This window comes from Lissotriton helveticus, chromosome 6 (genome assembly GCF_964261635.1).
Source record: "Lissotriton helveticus chromosome 6, aLisHel1.1, whole genome shotgun sequence".
NCBI classification, from domain to species: Eukaryota; Metazoa; Chordata; class Amphibia; order Caudata; family Salamandridae; genus Lissotriton; species Lissotriton helveticus.
Window position 1 is genome coordinate 947022648 of NC_136067.1, and position 17785 is coordinate 947040432.

The window sequence follows — 17785 nt, forward strand, 5'->3', positions numbered from 1 at the left end:
GGCACCACAAATTATCAATTCAATTACTTGTTCAAACTAACCAATTCATTTAAGCACCCACAATCAAATTAACGATTACCTTATAATGTTTGCAGGTTGCATAATGACAAAAGTGCTGTCATTTATACTTCCAGTTTCTTGGAAAAGCAAATAGATGTGTCTAGTGGCGCTGTAAGACCACTGTCTAAGAAACCGCTCTGTCCAGAAATTCGGTGGTGTCCAGTCCACAGCAGACCGTAAACTTAGCTGCATCTCTCCCATCAGCAACAGCCTAGGAGTGTATGGTTTGGGCCTTCTCCGGAACCATGGGCAGCACCTGCCAACTGAATCCCATAGGGCATTGGAGTAACGACGTAAAAGGCATGCAGTGTTCACAGACCGCAGTGCAAAGCTGGTGGAAGAAAACATTCTTGCCTAAGGTGTCCAGCCGAATGTATGATGTTACTTAGCATGCCATTACTTAGCATGCCTTTTCTACGCAGTTTTTACTTAGCAAATGCCTTTAAATAGCAGTATTTTAAAACGCATGTCATTACTTCGCAAAATCATAGAAAACCATTAAAGTGGCATTACTTAGCAGTACATTACTTCGCAGGTTTTTACTACGCATACAGATTCTTTTTTCTTTTTTTACCCTACACGCCAACACTACCCTCCACGCCCCCTACACTTCCCTAAACCCTAAAACACTACCCCCTGCACTACACATACACTACAACACTTCCTTAAACCCTAAAACACTACCCCCTGCACTACACATACACTACAACACTACCCTTAACCCTAAAACACTACCCTACACTACACATACACTACAACACTACCCTAAACCCTAAAACACTACCCCCTACACAACACATACACTACAACACTACCCTAAACCCTAAACCACTACCCTACACATACACTACAACACTACCCTAGACCCTAAAACACTACCCTACACTACACATACACTACAGCACTACCCTAAACCCTAAAGCACTACCCTACACTACACGTACACTACAACACTACCCTAAAACCTAAACCACTACCCCTACACTACACATACACTAAAACACTACCCTAAACCCTAAAACACTACCCTACACTACACGTACACTACAACACTAGCCTAAACCCTAAAACACTACCCCCTACACTACACATACACTACAACACTACACTAAACCCTAAAACACTCCCCTACATTACATGTACACTACAACACTACCCTAAACCCTAATACACTACAACCTACACTACACATACACAACACTACCCCAAACCCTAAAACACTACCCCTACACTACACATACACTACAACACTACCCTAAACCCTAAAACACTACCCTACACTACACATACACTACAACACTACCCTAAACCCTAAAACACTACCCTACACTACACATACACTACAACACTACCCTAAACCCTAAAACACTACACCCTACACTACAACACTACCCTAACTACACTGCCCCACTTACCTCTCTCTCCTCGTGGTCCCTCTCTTCACCTTCAACCATGGATCCACTCTTCACCTGCGAAGTAACGGCATATGTGAAGTAACGGCATAAGCGAAGTAAAGGCATGCTAAGTAGAAGCATGCGTAGTAATGGACTATGCAAAGTAAAAGTTGCTAAGTAAAAGAATAGCAAAGTAAAAGTTGCTAAGCAATGGTTGTTTACCGTCCAGCCTCCTAGATCCCCTATCAGGTGGGTCAGTACGGAATGCACCAGGATTTACATGGGAGGTTGAGGTTTGGATCACAAAACTCCTTGGGGTAGGGTGTGTGTGTGAGGAAATTGGGGTCCCCTTGGGCGGGCAGGTGGTGGTGGGCAATAGTCCTGTTCACAGAGAACCTGTGCTGGAATTGGACCAGGTCCCAAGTAGGATGTCTATAAGGGCTTAATTAAATGGGAGAAACAGTTCTGAGGGGGTCACTCCCAGTCGAAGCACCTCTATCTAAGACGTTCGTCTCGACTACCACTGTGGGCAGGCTAAGCCCATGATCTCGTCCACCCTTACCCCTACCACTGCAAATCATGCTCCCTCGTCTGAATCCATGGGAGGGGGGGAAAGCAATCCAGTATCCGGAGAAGTATCCAGTCCACTGGCATCCGCCAAGTCATCACAGCAGCCCATGTTTGGATCTAAAGGCTGGCATTCTTTCGGGTCTAGTGACCCCTCCCAATCATCCACCAGTACCTTCGAGCTCCGTGTTGACGATCAGAATTGGGACAACGGCACCGGAGCGTCAGCATCAGGACCGGCACTGGGGAAGATCAAGGTAGTACGATCAGCTCTGGTCTAAATCCATTGATGGATTCAAGAGGCCTGATTGGTGCCAGGGAAGGAGCCACTGGCGTGAAACCAGGAGGGGCGCTCCCAAACATGGGGGGCCCAAATGAGCGCCGGCGAGGCGCATGGCCTTCAAAAACTCTTGAAGTTGAGCGAAGGCCACTCCTGGAAACTCAGGGAGGTGAGGAGCCAGCCCAGGCGCTGTCTCAACTACTGAGCCATGCCTCTAATTATGATGCTCCCTCGTCTCATCTCATCTCACCTCTTCGACTACTTACTCTTCTTCTTGCAATGGGACTTACCAAGTGCCCCAACAACTTCGAGTGCAACAAAGATCTTGGGCTCCACGGCTGATCCTGGGACCTTCCTCTCAATCAGGATCGAGACCATGGTGGCGCCGTACGTCGAGCCACTAGGAGACTGAAGGACCACTCCTTCAAGGTCTTTGGATCCATCGAGCGACAGTTGATGAAGGTCTTCATGTGGTGGTCGATTTCGGGGCACCAGACGCAAACAAAGTACAAGACTGACATTGATTGGTGACAGGCACCACTGAGCTTGAAGCTAGCCTTCCTAGATGACATTCCTGTCACACCAGGAAATGTCTTTCTCAAACAAGCATTTGCAATGCAATAGGTCTCGCATTAGGAAAGTTTGAGCAATTGGTATTGTAAATGACATTTTTTTTATTTATGTGTTGGTTTTGAAAATAGCGAAATTAATAGCTTTGTCATTTACAATGCCAATATTTTTAACTTTTGCAAATGTGACACCTACAGCATAGCACTTATAGCGTGATAAATGTCCAGATATACCTTTTGCATCCAAAAAGATTTGCAGTTTAGTAAAAAAAAAGAGATATTAGCAGCACTTGTTAAAGAGGAGGATGAAATGTATTATGCTATGTGGTTGCGTATGCATGAATAATAAATAAAGGGGAAGTGTCCGCCACACTGGGAAGTCAATGGACAAGGGGAGGTATATAAATATTTGCATCTAACCGAGGACAAATTTACACAAAGTACCTGTAGGAGAACGGTTTTATAATATGTTTGTATAACTTGGATAAGGGGATGCATTGCTGACAATTTAGAAGGACTATGAAACAAGCTTGAATCCATGAGAGGTGTTGGTATGCAGGCCAAGTCTGGGCTAGGCCTCGGCTCGGCAGAACCCCCTACAAGTGATGCACATAACTGGAAGATCTTCATAAAACTCCCATCGAAATACAGGGATGGGGCCTGACTAGCACTACTTGGCCTCTAGCAGCCTTTCACCCTTCTTTCTAAGGTTCAGAAATGAAGTGTGTTAAGGACTGTTTATTTATTTTATTTATTTATAAAGTTTTATATAGTTAAGCACCAATAAGCAACCCAAAGTGTGTTGGGTAATATATGACTGGTGAATATAGTCATCTTTCCCCATCACCCAGAACCGAGGCCTTTCTACTGCTCCATTCTGAATTTTACCTTCTCACAAACACAAACACAGACACAAAGACACTCATGCTTCCCCACCCCACCAGGTCTTTCTCCCCTTCTCCCTCTATTGTTTCTCTAGCCACTGTGGGCTGATTCCTTCTATTTCATCCCACAAAAACATCATATATGTATCACCACTGCAAATCCCTATCATGGGGTACCAGGTTTCACCTCCTCTCTGTAGGAGTAAGTGGCCTTTCCCCAGCACACTGACATTAGGCACTGATTCTGTAACTTTATCATATCTCTTAGCAGAAACATCTGCGCTCTCTCTATCCATTCAAGCCTGGACATTTCAAATCACAGTCACTCGGTACTGGACCTCTCCTTCCCTGCATCACTCCCTTCACACACCCACGACCCGCAGAACTTCCACCCCACCCTACATGACCCACTTTCCACCAGATAATCATGCTCACCACTGCTTGCGTTTCATTGAATCAAGTGATAACATAATGCAGCTCCCGTCGGATACTCAATGAACGGACAACAAACTACTCTCGGCCATAAACTGGGCTGAAGAACTTAGCTCCCAGCTGAATTCTCCCAAACACACAGATTTATAATATCCTGGTATCTGACGAGGTTTCATGAGAAAATTAACTACATTTCAGATATTGCCTGCCTCCACTTTTTACAGATTGTTAAAAGCGTAAATAACATGTGTTTGTATTACTTTGCTTCACGGCGCTCAGCGAATTACCCATTCAAGGATGAATGTCAGCGTCAGACCTACCAGAATTCCAACCTCTACCGTGTAAATTACAGACACACACACCTCTCGGTAAACAGCGCCAATCTCAATAAGATCTCTTGTTTGCTCATATATAGTAGCAAAGATGCTCGTTCTGGTCCTGCAAAGACGATCAATTAGAGCAGCATCATGGCGTAGGCGCTATACGAGTTCTCCGTCATGGGGTAGAGTGGGTTCTGAACCTGCGGGCGCTTCTGGCCGGTCGTGGTTCGGTTCCCCAGGGGTCCCCTCTCAGCCTTGTCGGTCTCCGAGGCCCCTCCATGCCGGACTCTGGATGGGTCTGTGATTGAGGTGAGCTGTGGCTTGGTAGGCCTCAGGTGACCCACGTCAATGAGTCGAGGGTACTCGGATATCACCCTCGGCTCATACTGCTGCACGGCCTTGGCATCGTCGTCCTCTGCACCTCTCCACGTGCGCAGCAGAGTCCGCCGCTGCCACCTGCCCATTCAAAACCAGTATTGCCCTGGTGGTTCCACTGACTGACTCCCAGTCATTTCGTTATCCAGAAACATCTCTGCCTCCGTCTGTGGACCCATCCTCCACGGGACCTCAGTCTGCCTCATAACCGAGGCAACTTCGGACACCTCGGTGTCCCCGCTGGCAGCCATGATATCTCCTGGGAGCAGGACGAGGCCATGAAACACCCACCAAGCAAACAACATGCCGCTTTCTCCACACAAAAAAAGTTTGCAAACAAAGTTTGATGAGGCCCTGGTGTTCCTTTCTTCGCAGGCGACGCAGGAGCCCGCACGCAGGCGGTCTACAGAGCGAGATGCCCAGCAGCAAAACGTCAAAAACACAGCAACTGATGGTGCCTTGTTTTAGTCTTCAATGCGCCTTAGTCAGGTATGTGAGGATAAAAGTTCACAGAGAATAGTGCTTTGAAGAGCTGCCCCCGGGAGTCCCCCTCGTATGGCGCTGCCTCACTGCTGCTGCGAAACTGAAAGCAGCCTGGGCTGAGAGTGAGAGGGTGGGGACTGCCCGTGCATGCGCACTCTTTGCTATGGAGAACGAAGTCCGGCAGCTGAAGTCCCGGGGTCAGGAGGGGGCCGGGTGAAGACTAGCGCTGTGGAGCTCCCATGCCGAGACAGACCCAATGGCTGCCGAGGGAGAGAGGGACACGGACGACGCAGAAAGAGCCCGGTGAGTAAGGGGGGTGTGTGTACGAGTGTGTCTGTGAGTGTGTGTGTGTGTGTGTGTGTGTGTGTGTGTGTGCGCGCGTGAGCGGGGGGTTGGGGGGTACGTGCGTGGCTGTGTGTGGGCGCATGAGCCCGTGGGGGGGCGTGTGTGTGTGTGCGCGCATGGGCTTATATGTGCCTGCGTCTGTGTGTGTGCCTGCCTGCCTGCGTGTTTAGGTGGGAAGCTGAGGCAGGGGATGTGCACGGCGCCGGGCTGGACATGCGCGTCCACGAGGTGAAATCCACGCGCGTGCCCGACTCGTGTCTCACATTCCCAGAAGTCAGCAACATTAGTTGTCGAGCTTGGATGCATGCTTCGCATGCTTTTCCAGCTCGACCTAAAAACGAAAAGAGGCTACTCAAACAGTAACTAAGGTAGCTCTCTCCCGATCTGCACTTACTGGTGCGGAAAGGAAAGAACTGACATTAGCACGCTGGGTTGGTACCTATATACCTACCGCACATGTCACTTCCGGTACGGATGATGGTGATAATACCATACAGATCGAACTACGCCATCTACCGGCGCACAGGGCTACTTCTCATTAAACATATCCAGATCCAATCTGCTGCCTGGGAATAATTCTAGGGTAAGGAATCTTCAGAAAATATCTAGCAGATGTTGCCACCATGGAACCAACTCTATGGCCCAAATTATCTATGCACCTGCCTTCCCTATCAGTGGGTGCAGACGATGGAGTGACAGGGTTCTTTGATCTGCTTTCAGACGCAGACATGATAACAGAGCCTGGTTTGGGATGGCTGGTAAAGCTGTTAGGGGCTATTTGTGGGGCCCTGTTCTTCTTTTCTAAGCAGGGCACCACTGATACACTGTGGCTAGTGTTTTCATCAATTTTAGGTCTTCAGACCAAATAATGTCCAGTATAGGTATGGACCTAATAGCTATGTGTGGCTGCCCATTCCATTGTATAGGAAGCACTGCTGTACCACCAAGATCTTGGGGAGATTTTCTTTTTGCTGTTCTTTCCATCAGTGCATAGATAAGGGCTATATACACCAGAGGTGAGTCGTCTGCTTTTGGTATGATATAATCATCTTCCTCTTCATTTCTTCCATCATCTGGTAGATTGCCCTCTTCCTCCAAATCAGTCCTTGGCTCCCATATCCTTAGGAGTTGGTAGGGCCAGTGGTGAAGTAACCACCCTTGGATGATAGGTCGTTGGAGGTTAAGAGGATGGAGGTGGCAGAGGAGCAGTTGGTAGTGGAGGTGGTGGTGGTGGAGGTGAATGGGAAGGCAGAGTGGGCATAGTTTGTCCAGTTGCTGAGGAAGCTGTCTTTGAAAAGTGTCATCTGTTGTAAGGTTGACAACATTGCCCCAGGCACCTGCATTATCCCAGAGTCTGTATTGCAACAGTGAGGTGGAAAGGACTAAGGATGGTTAACAGTTATGAAAGTCTGTAGCTAATAGTCATACTCCTGGTAAGGATTCTCATCGTCCAAGGTTTCTCCCTCAAATTCCGGGATTTAATGGACATCCAATAGCACAGGGCTATAAGCAGTCTCAGAGGCGTCCTGGACACTGAAATCCCTTTCCAATTCAGAATCTAAAATTTGGGTGGGAAGGCTTGCTGTCACTATAATAGGTGAAAAAGGACTTGTCTAGAGAAGACCATCGCTGACAGTCTCGTAGTTAAGATCGACATTGTAAATGATGAAGTAAGTGTCATCGTCGGTGGCAGGAGTAGAGACATCTTTGTGTTGTCATTGGCAATGTTCCCAAGCTCAACGACGATCTCTTCATACGATGATGACATGAAACTCACCTGCACACTAGATTTAAGTCAGGACATCAAGGGAACTGGGTTTTTGCGCAGGTTTTTTGGCAGACTGGTGTTCGTTCTATCTGGAGTATTTTTCTGAATTCCAGTCTATTTCTCTGAGTTGGTGGCTGCAGGTGCTTTATAATGCAAGTACAGCTCTGGAAACTCCATGTTTCTGCTTTTGTGCCACCGGTTTGGCGGAGCACTTTTCACCGAATTATCCCAAGATGAGGGGGCATCCCCTTTCGAAGGAGGGTATTCCTCTATTTCTAATACAAAGTGGGCGGACCTCCTCTTTCAATTCCTTTATGGTCTATGAAGGAGATGTTATGCTTTCTGATGCTATTTATTATGGTCCTGCTTATCTTTAATGTATGATATAACTAAACACACTTTCTGTCTGTAAAGCGCTCTGATACCCGCAAGGGTCTTGTCCGCGTTCTATAAAAACTTTCAAATAAATAAATAAAGCAGGATGCGCAAAATTTGCTGCCCGCATACAGATATGGTCACAGAAAAGACTGATGAGCAGTCTCTCCAACCATTGAAGAAGCAATTTCAATTTTTTTTAAATAAGTGCATATATATATATATATATATATATATATAGTAAGAGTTTGGAATCTGGATATAATACCTTCTTGTCCTCAGAATGGAATACTTCAGAAATCTACTTGTCCTGCAAAAAAAAATTTACTTGTCCTGTAAAAAATCCACTGATTACTTTTGGTACCATGCAGGGAGTTGAGAGCTCTCATAGGTGCCTCTATGATTATGTCAGAGTTTATCTCAAGTTTTGGATTCTTACTAGGCTCTGATTTTGCCACCTTACAGTATATTTACCTACAGGGTTTGGAAGTAGGCAGGAAGTGTTAGGTCCAGAGCTGGAACACCAAATGAGACTGTGCAGACCACAAACGAATATATTTAAGGATAATCACCAACTCCTTTCAAATATCTTCCCACAAAGAAAAAGGTTGAACATTTACTTTTGACAAGGGAGGAGCCAAACGTTTTCCAGGGAGGGAAAATTAAGGACTGTAAGGAAAGTGAATTTTGAAATTGTTAAACAGATTTTCGTATGAGGAAATACATACATGGATATTTGCTCATGTGAAAATGCAAAGACATGTACTTGTGAGCGCACTTTGTTGTAAAATTCGGTCACAAATGTGTTTTCATGCTGCCCATAATGGTTTTACATTCATTCTCCCTAATTAGTCTTTTTTATATTCGCATGCATCAAACATATTTTCCTAAATGATGCCTCCGAGAAGTTTTATAGTTGTAGGATACTTTAGCAAAACAGTTGCTTTCAAACTGTGAATGTTTACATTTTACTTTGAAAGCAAATTATCACCATGTTCCCGTTGTTCTTAATCACTGAGCATTCTATGGGCATTACAAATGACGTCACAAGTTACATTTTGCAGACATGTATACAAATGTCGATACTTAGATCACTGTCAGTAATGCAAGCTGAGCTCACAGATCACTGAATCCCTTTACAGTGCTTGTGGTAATAGCAAAGGCTTTAGTATTAATGAATCATCAACACAACTTGATCACCTTATACATATGGATTCTAATCTTGTATTTCGTGACAGACACTCGTTTAACACATCCATACTTTGGTGCTGTAAACTGGCAGAAAAGGTGTGTGCTTCAGAAGGTTGGACCTACTTGTTGAGTGGACATGGACTTGTCCTCGACCAAAAATAATAAGCAGCGGTCATCCGCAACAGAATTCCCCTCCCCAGCAAAGATCTGGTCATGTAGAATCAGAAACACTGCACGGCCGGATAAGCTTCTGATGCTAGGACCAGTTGACCTTGGACATCATCATGCAACACCCAGGAGGCTCAGGTCTGATCTCACTCGACTAACCAGCACACACAAATCAATTGCCTAAAACACGGCACAAGTCTTTAGCTATACAGGGTCTGGCTACAGAACACAAACAAGCCAACCTGAGAGGACCTTCACATTAACTTCTATGTAGAGATCCACTTTCTTCATTCTAGAATGTTACTGTAAACAAGCAACTGGCCATGCTTACGCAGACCTGATCCATGTGTAATCACTTGTAGACCGTAGGCAACACTATATCATCCCAATGATACAGTGAAAAAGAACGCCGTTACATTTATTTAATAAGTCTTGTCTAACTTAACTCTTTTAACCAAGCTTTGTTTGATATACACCATCGGAAGCCCCCTCAAAGTGACATGATTAGTCAGTTTCCTTTTGGGAAATGTAGGAGTTCAATTGGTCAAACTGAGCACAATGCTATGGTCATTGCTTTAATTATTTAATTCCCGTTGAATTGGATGTAGAAGCTGCTTGATCTCCATTCTGCCTAAATATTGTATAAATATTGTATCTCTCAAGGTTCACAGCAAATAGTATGCGCAGACAGCGCATGCAATAAACTGATTTTACCATGTGTCATTTCCCAAACCCAGACCAAAGAATAGCAAATATTAAGATCATTATGTGTTTGGGCTCTCAGGTGATTCTGCCAAAGAGAGTTTACCAGTATAGTGTTGACGTGTAGTAGTAGTAGTAGTAGTAGATCTGAGAGTAGGCAACCCCACAAGAGAACGGAACTGAAACCACCCACCTCATTCCTCATCTCCCAAAGAGCTGCCCAGATGGTAGAGTTTTGAAGCCCCAACCACTTTGGCGACACAGAGATGTACTTGTCTTCAACACTCAGTGAAACCCGTTGGCTCAGTCAGCTCCACAATCAACAAGTGTTAAGGAAATCTACAACAATAGTTGCAAACAAAATTCTCTTTTGTGGTTAGCCTATTAAGTGTGTGTAGTGACAGAGATATTTGCACTCATTGGTGTGGTTTTGACCATTGCCCACCACCATCTCAGCATATTTTGCTTTTGTTTGTATATGTATGATGCTCATTTTATTTCAGACTTTACCTCACCAATTGGCAGAGCTTACCTGCTTGCTTTGGCATGATCTTATGCCTCCTTTCTATGATCTTTGTTCTTTTCGGGCCTAGAGGCCTGTGCACGAGAGACGCCATATTCTTTTCTGACTCGATCTTTCTGAACCGCTTGTAGGTGAAAGGCCATGTTTTAGTTTCAATGTGTTATTCGCTAGCTATGAACCAGAGAGGACTGGTTCTTATCGAAGGAATGTGCTCATCCCACGCCGAGGTCATAACAAAGGATTAGCTACCCTGAGAAGGGGCCTTGGTACCAGGTGGCACAGGAATTCAGTGGGAACCATAGGAGGAGTTTGCTAGAAGCTTCGATGGGAAGCTGCATTCTATATTAGTGAATGGAGAGATTTACTGGTCGGACAGTTCTTACATTTCGACAACCTATGAAGCCATGGCGGACTGGTGAAGCAGCGTGGTGCAGACGTGTATCTACGGCTGTGGAACAGAGAGTCCTGACTGGACCAGAGGGAAAGAGAGGAATGAGTCTCTATTCATCAAGCGAGATGCCTAGGATTATGGTGAGGTGTTAGCCTATTGTATCTAATCATATATTTTTTTTCAGCTTTCATAAGCATGAATGTTTTGGTGATTGTGATAATGTTTAGTTACTTCTTTTCTTGTCACCCTATTATCATGTAATAAAGAGATCCCAATGTGCATTAGTATCATTTGTCTGTTTTCCTTTGAAAGGGAGTAAGTGGGCTCTTCTTAGCCAGGTGCTGTCATATAGAAGGATGGTGGAATTCCCTTCTTACAGGTAACTGATGACAGGAAGGTGTGCTGCTTCTAATCAGGGAATAACTGCAAGTGCAATTTCTACCTTATACATTCTGTCAGGGAAGGTCGGGCCCCTTGTCCACGTAAGGGAAATCTGTTCCCAACAGGTATGTCCAAATTATAGGTGTTGCTCCCTCACAGAATTGCGTTGTGTCGCTGGAAGGTGTTGATTCGTCGGAAGACGTTGTGTCGTGTTGCGAATGTATGTTGTGTCGCCGGAAGGCGTTGATTCACCGGAAGGTGTTGGTTCTTGTTGCATTGTTGTACATATCCCTCGAGGCTATGGCTCTGGATTTTCAGTACTTTTAGTTGTATGTGTGTGTCTATTTGCATTATTCCTTTCCCAGGCTGGTATTTTATATGTCCACGTGTGGTGTTTTTATGCGTCCTGAGGAGTACTATGGTAAGTAGTGGCTTGGGACATGCTATGTTATTGCTTAGCGAGTAGTATGAGTTCCAAATTGTGCCAGAACCCAATTCATTACAGTGTGTTTAAAAGTTTGGAAAGACTTTGTTTGCTGATGACATCACGTGCCTGATAAGAGATTCAAATGACTCCTCACCTTCCTCTAAACATAGTCTAGCTATGTGACAGACTCTCAAGGCTTAAAAGGATTTATTTAAAATCGAAAGGCATGAATATTGCAAAACCTATGAACGAAGTTACCTACCAAGAAAATATGTGTGATTTTACTTGGTATACAACAGCAGGTTAAATATCTGGGCATAATTATGGTTATGTCATTTAAAAATCTACATATTCTTACTTCCATGATTTGTTGAATGCAATGCATCAGGACTTGGAGAGTCAGCTAAAAAATATATGAGCTCGCATGGTTGGCCATAATACATTGGGTAAAAATTTATTAGATGCTGAGACCCCTTTTGTGTTTTAGGGGCATATGTTTGAAAATCCCTGTTTGCGATTCTCAAAAAGCGATTTTTTGAGAATCGCTATTTGAGAATTGCAAAAAGGGATGTATGTAAAGAAAAAAAGAAAATAAATATCAATTTTTTTGCGATTTCTTAGTAATCCTTAATTGCGATTAGCAAATTGCGAAATCGCAATTAAGGAATACTTTCCCATTCATTTCTATGGGCCAGGAGGCCCATAGGAATGTATGGGAAGTCATTCTCAATTTGCGATTCCCAATTTGAGAATCGCAAATTGAGAATAATTTCAAGGGTGCAAGGGTGTCATAAGGACACCCTGATGCACCCCTGAAATGCGCATATGGCGCACATACATGCCCTTAGGGCGTGCGCCACATGGCATCTTCACAAATACCAAAAAGTGCATTTGTGAAAGAAATCGCAAATTACCACCAACTTGAAGTTGGTGGTACTTTGCGATTTCTTAAGGAGAAAATCACAAAACTTGAGTGATTGCTGCATAGCATTTAAGGAATCGCAATTTGCGATTCCTTAAATGCTTACACAAAATTAAGGAATCGGATTCCTTAATTTTGCAATGCGAATTTCCTAATACATCCAGTTTTGTGAATTTTCTGTCACAAACGCAGCTTTTTTGCGATTCACAGCGTTTGCGACTAAAAATTCTATTTATACATATGCCCCTTAGTTACGGTTGTGTTTGACACTATCAAAAACAACAGAACAGACAGCCAGATGCATCAACAGATGGAATTGCAATTCCTAAATAGCGATTTTTAAGGAATCGCTATTTAGGAATCGCAAAAGCCTATGCATATAGGAATCGCTATAAAAATAGCGATTCCTACACATTCCTTAATTGCGACTCGCAAATTGCGAGTCGCAGTTAAGGAATGCTGTCCCATTCATTCCTATGGGCCTCCAGGCCCATAGGAATGAATTGGAGATTGCATGAGCAATGTGCGAGTACCAGTAGGTACTCGCACATTGCTCATGCAATTTCAAGGGTGCAAGGGTGTCAAAATGACACCCTGTTGCACCCCTGAAATTGATCTGTGCACATATGTTGCACACACACATGCCCTCAGGGCATGTGTGTGCGCAACATGAAACTTTGAAAAATGCACAAAAGTGCATTTTTCACAGTTTTTGCAAATTACCATGAAGTTTAACTTCATGGTAATTTGCTACACCTATTAGCGAATTCGCTCATTTTTTTACTTTGATGCATTGCATTTGAGGAATCTCAATTTGGGATTCCTTAAATGCAATCGCAATTTAACGAATGTCAATTTAGAGATTCCTTAAATTGCGATTTTTGCATTTGGGATGTATCATCCCAAATGCAAAAATACCGGTGGCAAAGGGGCAGATTCTGAGAATCTGCCCGTTTGCGACCGGTTTTTAGCTTGATGCATGTGGCTGAGAATCTTTCCGCTTACTATGGCTGGTATTAGGGCTAGTAATATGCCAACAGTCCTTTTTAGCAAGTCCAAATATCTGATAACTAATTTGCTGAGGAATTGAAGCCAGCATTAACAGGACCATGGACAGCAAACACACATCAGATTGTGATGGAACTGGAACCTGTGGTAGCCCCTTTAAAAAATCTTGAAGGTTGATTAAAAAGCAAAGCTCACGATGAAGGCAAAGGATATTTAAATCAGTTTTCATCCTTTGGATTTAGGGCAAAGCAGTTAGAAAACTTAAGATCACTATTTTCCATCTTCCCATAGGTTGACCACTTTAAACCAGGATTACATCTTTAATGCTAGATAGTTAAAATAATGGATTCTTCAGCTGAAGTATGAAAACAGTTCACCAGAGGACTATTTGCATGTAAGGAAGTATTTTGTTTGATCATACCTTACATTTTTATTATATCCAGCTGAGTTGCTGGAAATACAAAAAAAATGATAGAAATATAATAACAAGAAATTGAAATGTGTTCCATTACACAGCCTCTAAGAAAGCCTTTAACAAAAAAAAACCTGGACCCAAGCACACATTTTTCTATAACCATGTATGCGTCAGGTTGGGTGGTGTGGGGAGCTTGAGATGCAGGCATAGTTTGCTTTATGAGTTTTGAGGAGTTCACATACGCTTCTCTTACCCATTCCCATCTTGGAAATGGTAAGCAATTTGCACAAGAAAACAGTTGTAAAATCTGTGACTGGCACGCTTTCCAGGAGTACCACTGGCCATGTATGTGAATTGCTCAAAGTAGTTATTCTGCACCCTTTTGTAAGAGTACTAAAATCAGAGTAGATTTGCGACTTTTTGCTTTGGGTCCACTGGGTCGGAATCGCAAAGCAGTTTGCACACCCGATTTGAGCTAGTTGTACAGGTTTGTAAATGCAAAAATCCCAATCCTGATTTGCAAAAACCATGATTGGTGGAGTTTTACATCAGTTAGGTACACTTACAAATGTGGAAATTCCATCAGTATAGTAAAATTACTGCAAGGGTCCTGTATTATTGACTTACCGTAAGGTTAGGAGTGTAGATGTGGCCAATTCTGGGTGGACCGCTTTGAAAAAGTAGGCAAACATCCAGAACTTTCAAGGCTGTCTTTATTTATCTGCCCCTTGTGAGTAGGTTTCCAATGTGAAACAGAAGCAAATTAGTTTCAAAGTTGGGACGAAATGTGTTTCCAGAGTCAACTGTTATAAATACACACCCTATTTAATTCAATACAGAAAGATGACTTTCTCGAAAGGAAACAAGATTATGAAATCAAGAAAAAAAGAAGACACTTCCACATGTAGAATCTTCACCTAGTGGAAATTCGACGTGTAAATATTTTACATTGGAGTAAGCTGAGAAATCTGTGATTGCCATTAATGAATTCCCTTTTCAATCCCATCCACACATGTCAGAAATAGACTCCAAAATTAGGAGTAATCCTATGCAAACAAAAATGTTACTTTTTCACACCGGGAATTTTAAATCAAGCCTTCTAGATAGAAAAAGTATTGAGCTTCTCGTCCTGCCTATCATATTGTGCAGCTAGAGTATTTATTTCAGAACAGAAGATATTTTTGTAGTCTGTGAACAGAACCCTAAAAGACCTATGATGAAGCTCAGTGTGAAATATTAGAGTCCCGAGCACCGTATACTACTTTCGTAGAAGCTTTAGCTATAAATGAGAGGGTCTCAGATGAACGATTGATGTAACCATATGTTATGAAGCTGGTTATATGTGATTTCATTGAAGAAATCATTCATAAAATACCAAGTTTTGGAAACCACTTCCCGTAAATTGTTCTACTGAAATTTTAAAGGCAAATGTTATTTAACATTTTGTAGAAAGAGATTCAGACAATGTATTTTTTTCGAAATTGCTGTTTATGTGCATATGTTTAGAGAGGTAAATGCAATTAATCTAGTGAATGGGTTCTCTATATTGGGTTTTCTTCAAGGTTTGCATTGATTATTCATTTTCCCTTCACTCCACTTCTCACATTCTGCCACTGGGTGAGATTTCAGAGTTTTAAATTGATGTTTCCTAAGGTTATACTCAAACTCCCACTCTCTCTTTCCACTGTCCCCCACCTTTCTCCCTGCTGCCTTATCCATCCATCCTCCCTCCCTCCCTCCCTCCCTCTCACCTTGGTATAAAAAGTTGTTTAGGTCCACTCCTCAATACTTATCTTTTTTTTGTCACTTTTCTTGTGCTCCTCCCCGGGTCGAACTGGGACAGAAAATAGGCCCTGGCAACCAAAATCAAGTGGCCCCCTATAAGTGGATTGACAACTAAAAAGTTTGGAACTTGTAAAGACACGCTGTATATGTGTTTTGCAGGGTATGGAAAACAACAAAGATTTGAGTTTGCTGCAGGCAATATTTGTAGTAATATCAGGGAAATCAACAGTAAAACCCGGCCCAGCAGGCCATAAAACAGGCCCACAAACAGTCAAAACAAGCATTTGCAACGCAATAGGTCTTACATTTGGGGGAGCTTGAGCTTTTGACATTGTAAATGACAACATCCTTTATCGATGTGTTTTGGTTTGGAATGGAGTGGAAAAAGTGAGGAGAAAATACAGAGGGGAAGGTTGGGAGTACATCTCGAGATGCAGTGGCAGAGGGCAAGTTTAGAGGGAAAAGGACGGATATGGGAAAAGAATAAATTAGTTACGCGGCCTAGCCCCTTTTGAAACTTGTTCAAAATGTTTTTTTAAGCCCCAGCCTTCCACAGTCACACATGTCAGCACAATAGTGTTACATATAATTAATCTTTAACGTTTATAGCAATGTCGCGAAAGTTGTAACAGTGTTTCCAGTTGCTCTGTTTCATACATCTCTTATAGGTTATGTCAGCACAACAGGCTAAGAAGGAAGTGTCGCAGTAAGTTTCAACAGAGCGCTTACCGCCTCAGACCTCCCTAACTGTCCATGACCGTCCTAACCCCTGGAACCACTAGAGATGCAATGCTCAGGCATGGAACGGCCTGGAGAAAAGGGACACATCGCCAATGTTTGTCAAGGAGACTAATTGGACAGAAATGTAAAGAAGCCAGCTACAATCAAAATTACACATCTAAAATAATTTAGGAAGCAAAAAGTGTATTATATATGTTTAGCAATGTTAACAGGGTCCGTCTTCTCAGATTGTGCCCTGGCCGAAAATCAGCCTATGATAGGGATTGTAACAACCTCGGTTTCCTTTATTCCCCATCGCACATGTAAAAAGATGGCCTGTTTTTTTCTGCGATAAGGTCCTTAGCTCTCCTAAGGGAACTTTGAAACTTGTGTTCCTAATGCTACAAATGAACCTCCGTGTATTTAAAGCCACTATCGAAATAAGATCAAAAAATCAAAGACGCCTTGATGGAAGACATCCATCTTTTGCAATTCGAATCACACACCAATGATTTGTACATTTCTAAACATCTCTTCACAGTAATGGGGGATTCTCCAGATATTAGCACTTAAGTAGGTAAAAACGTAATATGCTTGCATAGCTCCGCCGCTTTAGTCTGCTAGCTTACATGATCTCTTTGACTTTGATATGCAATACATTAAAAAGTAAAGGTCCAGACATTATATTTCTGAGTCACAGAACTGGACAACAGGCACAACAAGACGTCGTGTACTGTGGACTGCTTGCTGCCTGCTACATTGATAAATTTCAATATATCCTTGTACCACGAAGTCGGTTTACGACACGGAAAACGATGATATTTGGTCTTTCCAAACCAAGCGGGCCGCCTTATTTGTCAAGTATACAGTAAAAATGGATAACAAAAACACAAGGATGAGCTGAGGAACTCATACCAACTTAAACAAAAACTGTTCCCACAAATCACAATGATCATCTTGTGGAGCAATTACCAAAATTGTCCACTGACACCCAGTGTCGGTTTAGCAAAATTTGCGTTTTTCAGCAGCTAGTGTGTTCTATTACCTGCTAAATGTTTCTGGAAGTTTAACAGAAAACTATGTAATACACAACAATACAGACTGTGGAGCCTTCTTTACAGCCGCTAGATATCCTGTGATGAATGGCAATATGGTTCAGCCCTTGAAGATCATCAGAAAACATGGTCATATCCAGTCCTTAGCACTAACACTTACCACTGGTGGCAGTCTGCACTTTGGGGATCCAGTTCAATGGCTTTTTCTGCTATTATCTTTCCTGCAACATAATTTGGAATACATT

The 17785-nt window shown here is 43.1% G+C and overlaps 1 protein-coding gene across 2 annotated transcripts in view; it reads right to left on the reverse strand.

Annotated features, from left to right (window-relative positions):
* Nucleotides 1-17785, reverse strand: part of RMDN2 (regulator of microtubule dynamics 2) — a 702094-nt gene that overhangs the window by 418701 nt on the left and 265608 nt on the right. For both annotated transcript variants that reach the window (XM_078648597.1, XM_078648595.1), the window contains exon 5: nucleotides 17701-17761. In XM_078648597.1, the coding sequence (XP_078504723.1) occupies nucleotides 17701-17761 (61 nt within the window). The remainder of the gene's footprint in view (nucleotides 1-17700; nucleotides 17762-17785) is intronic.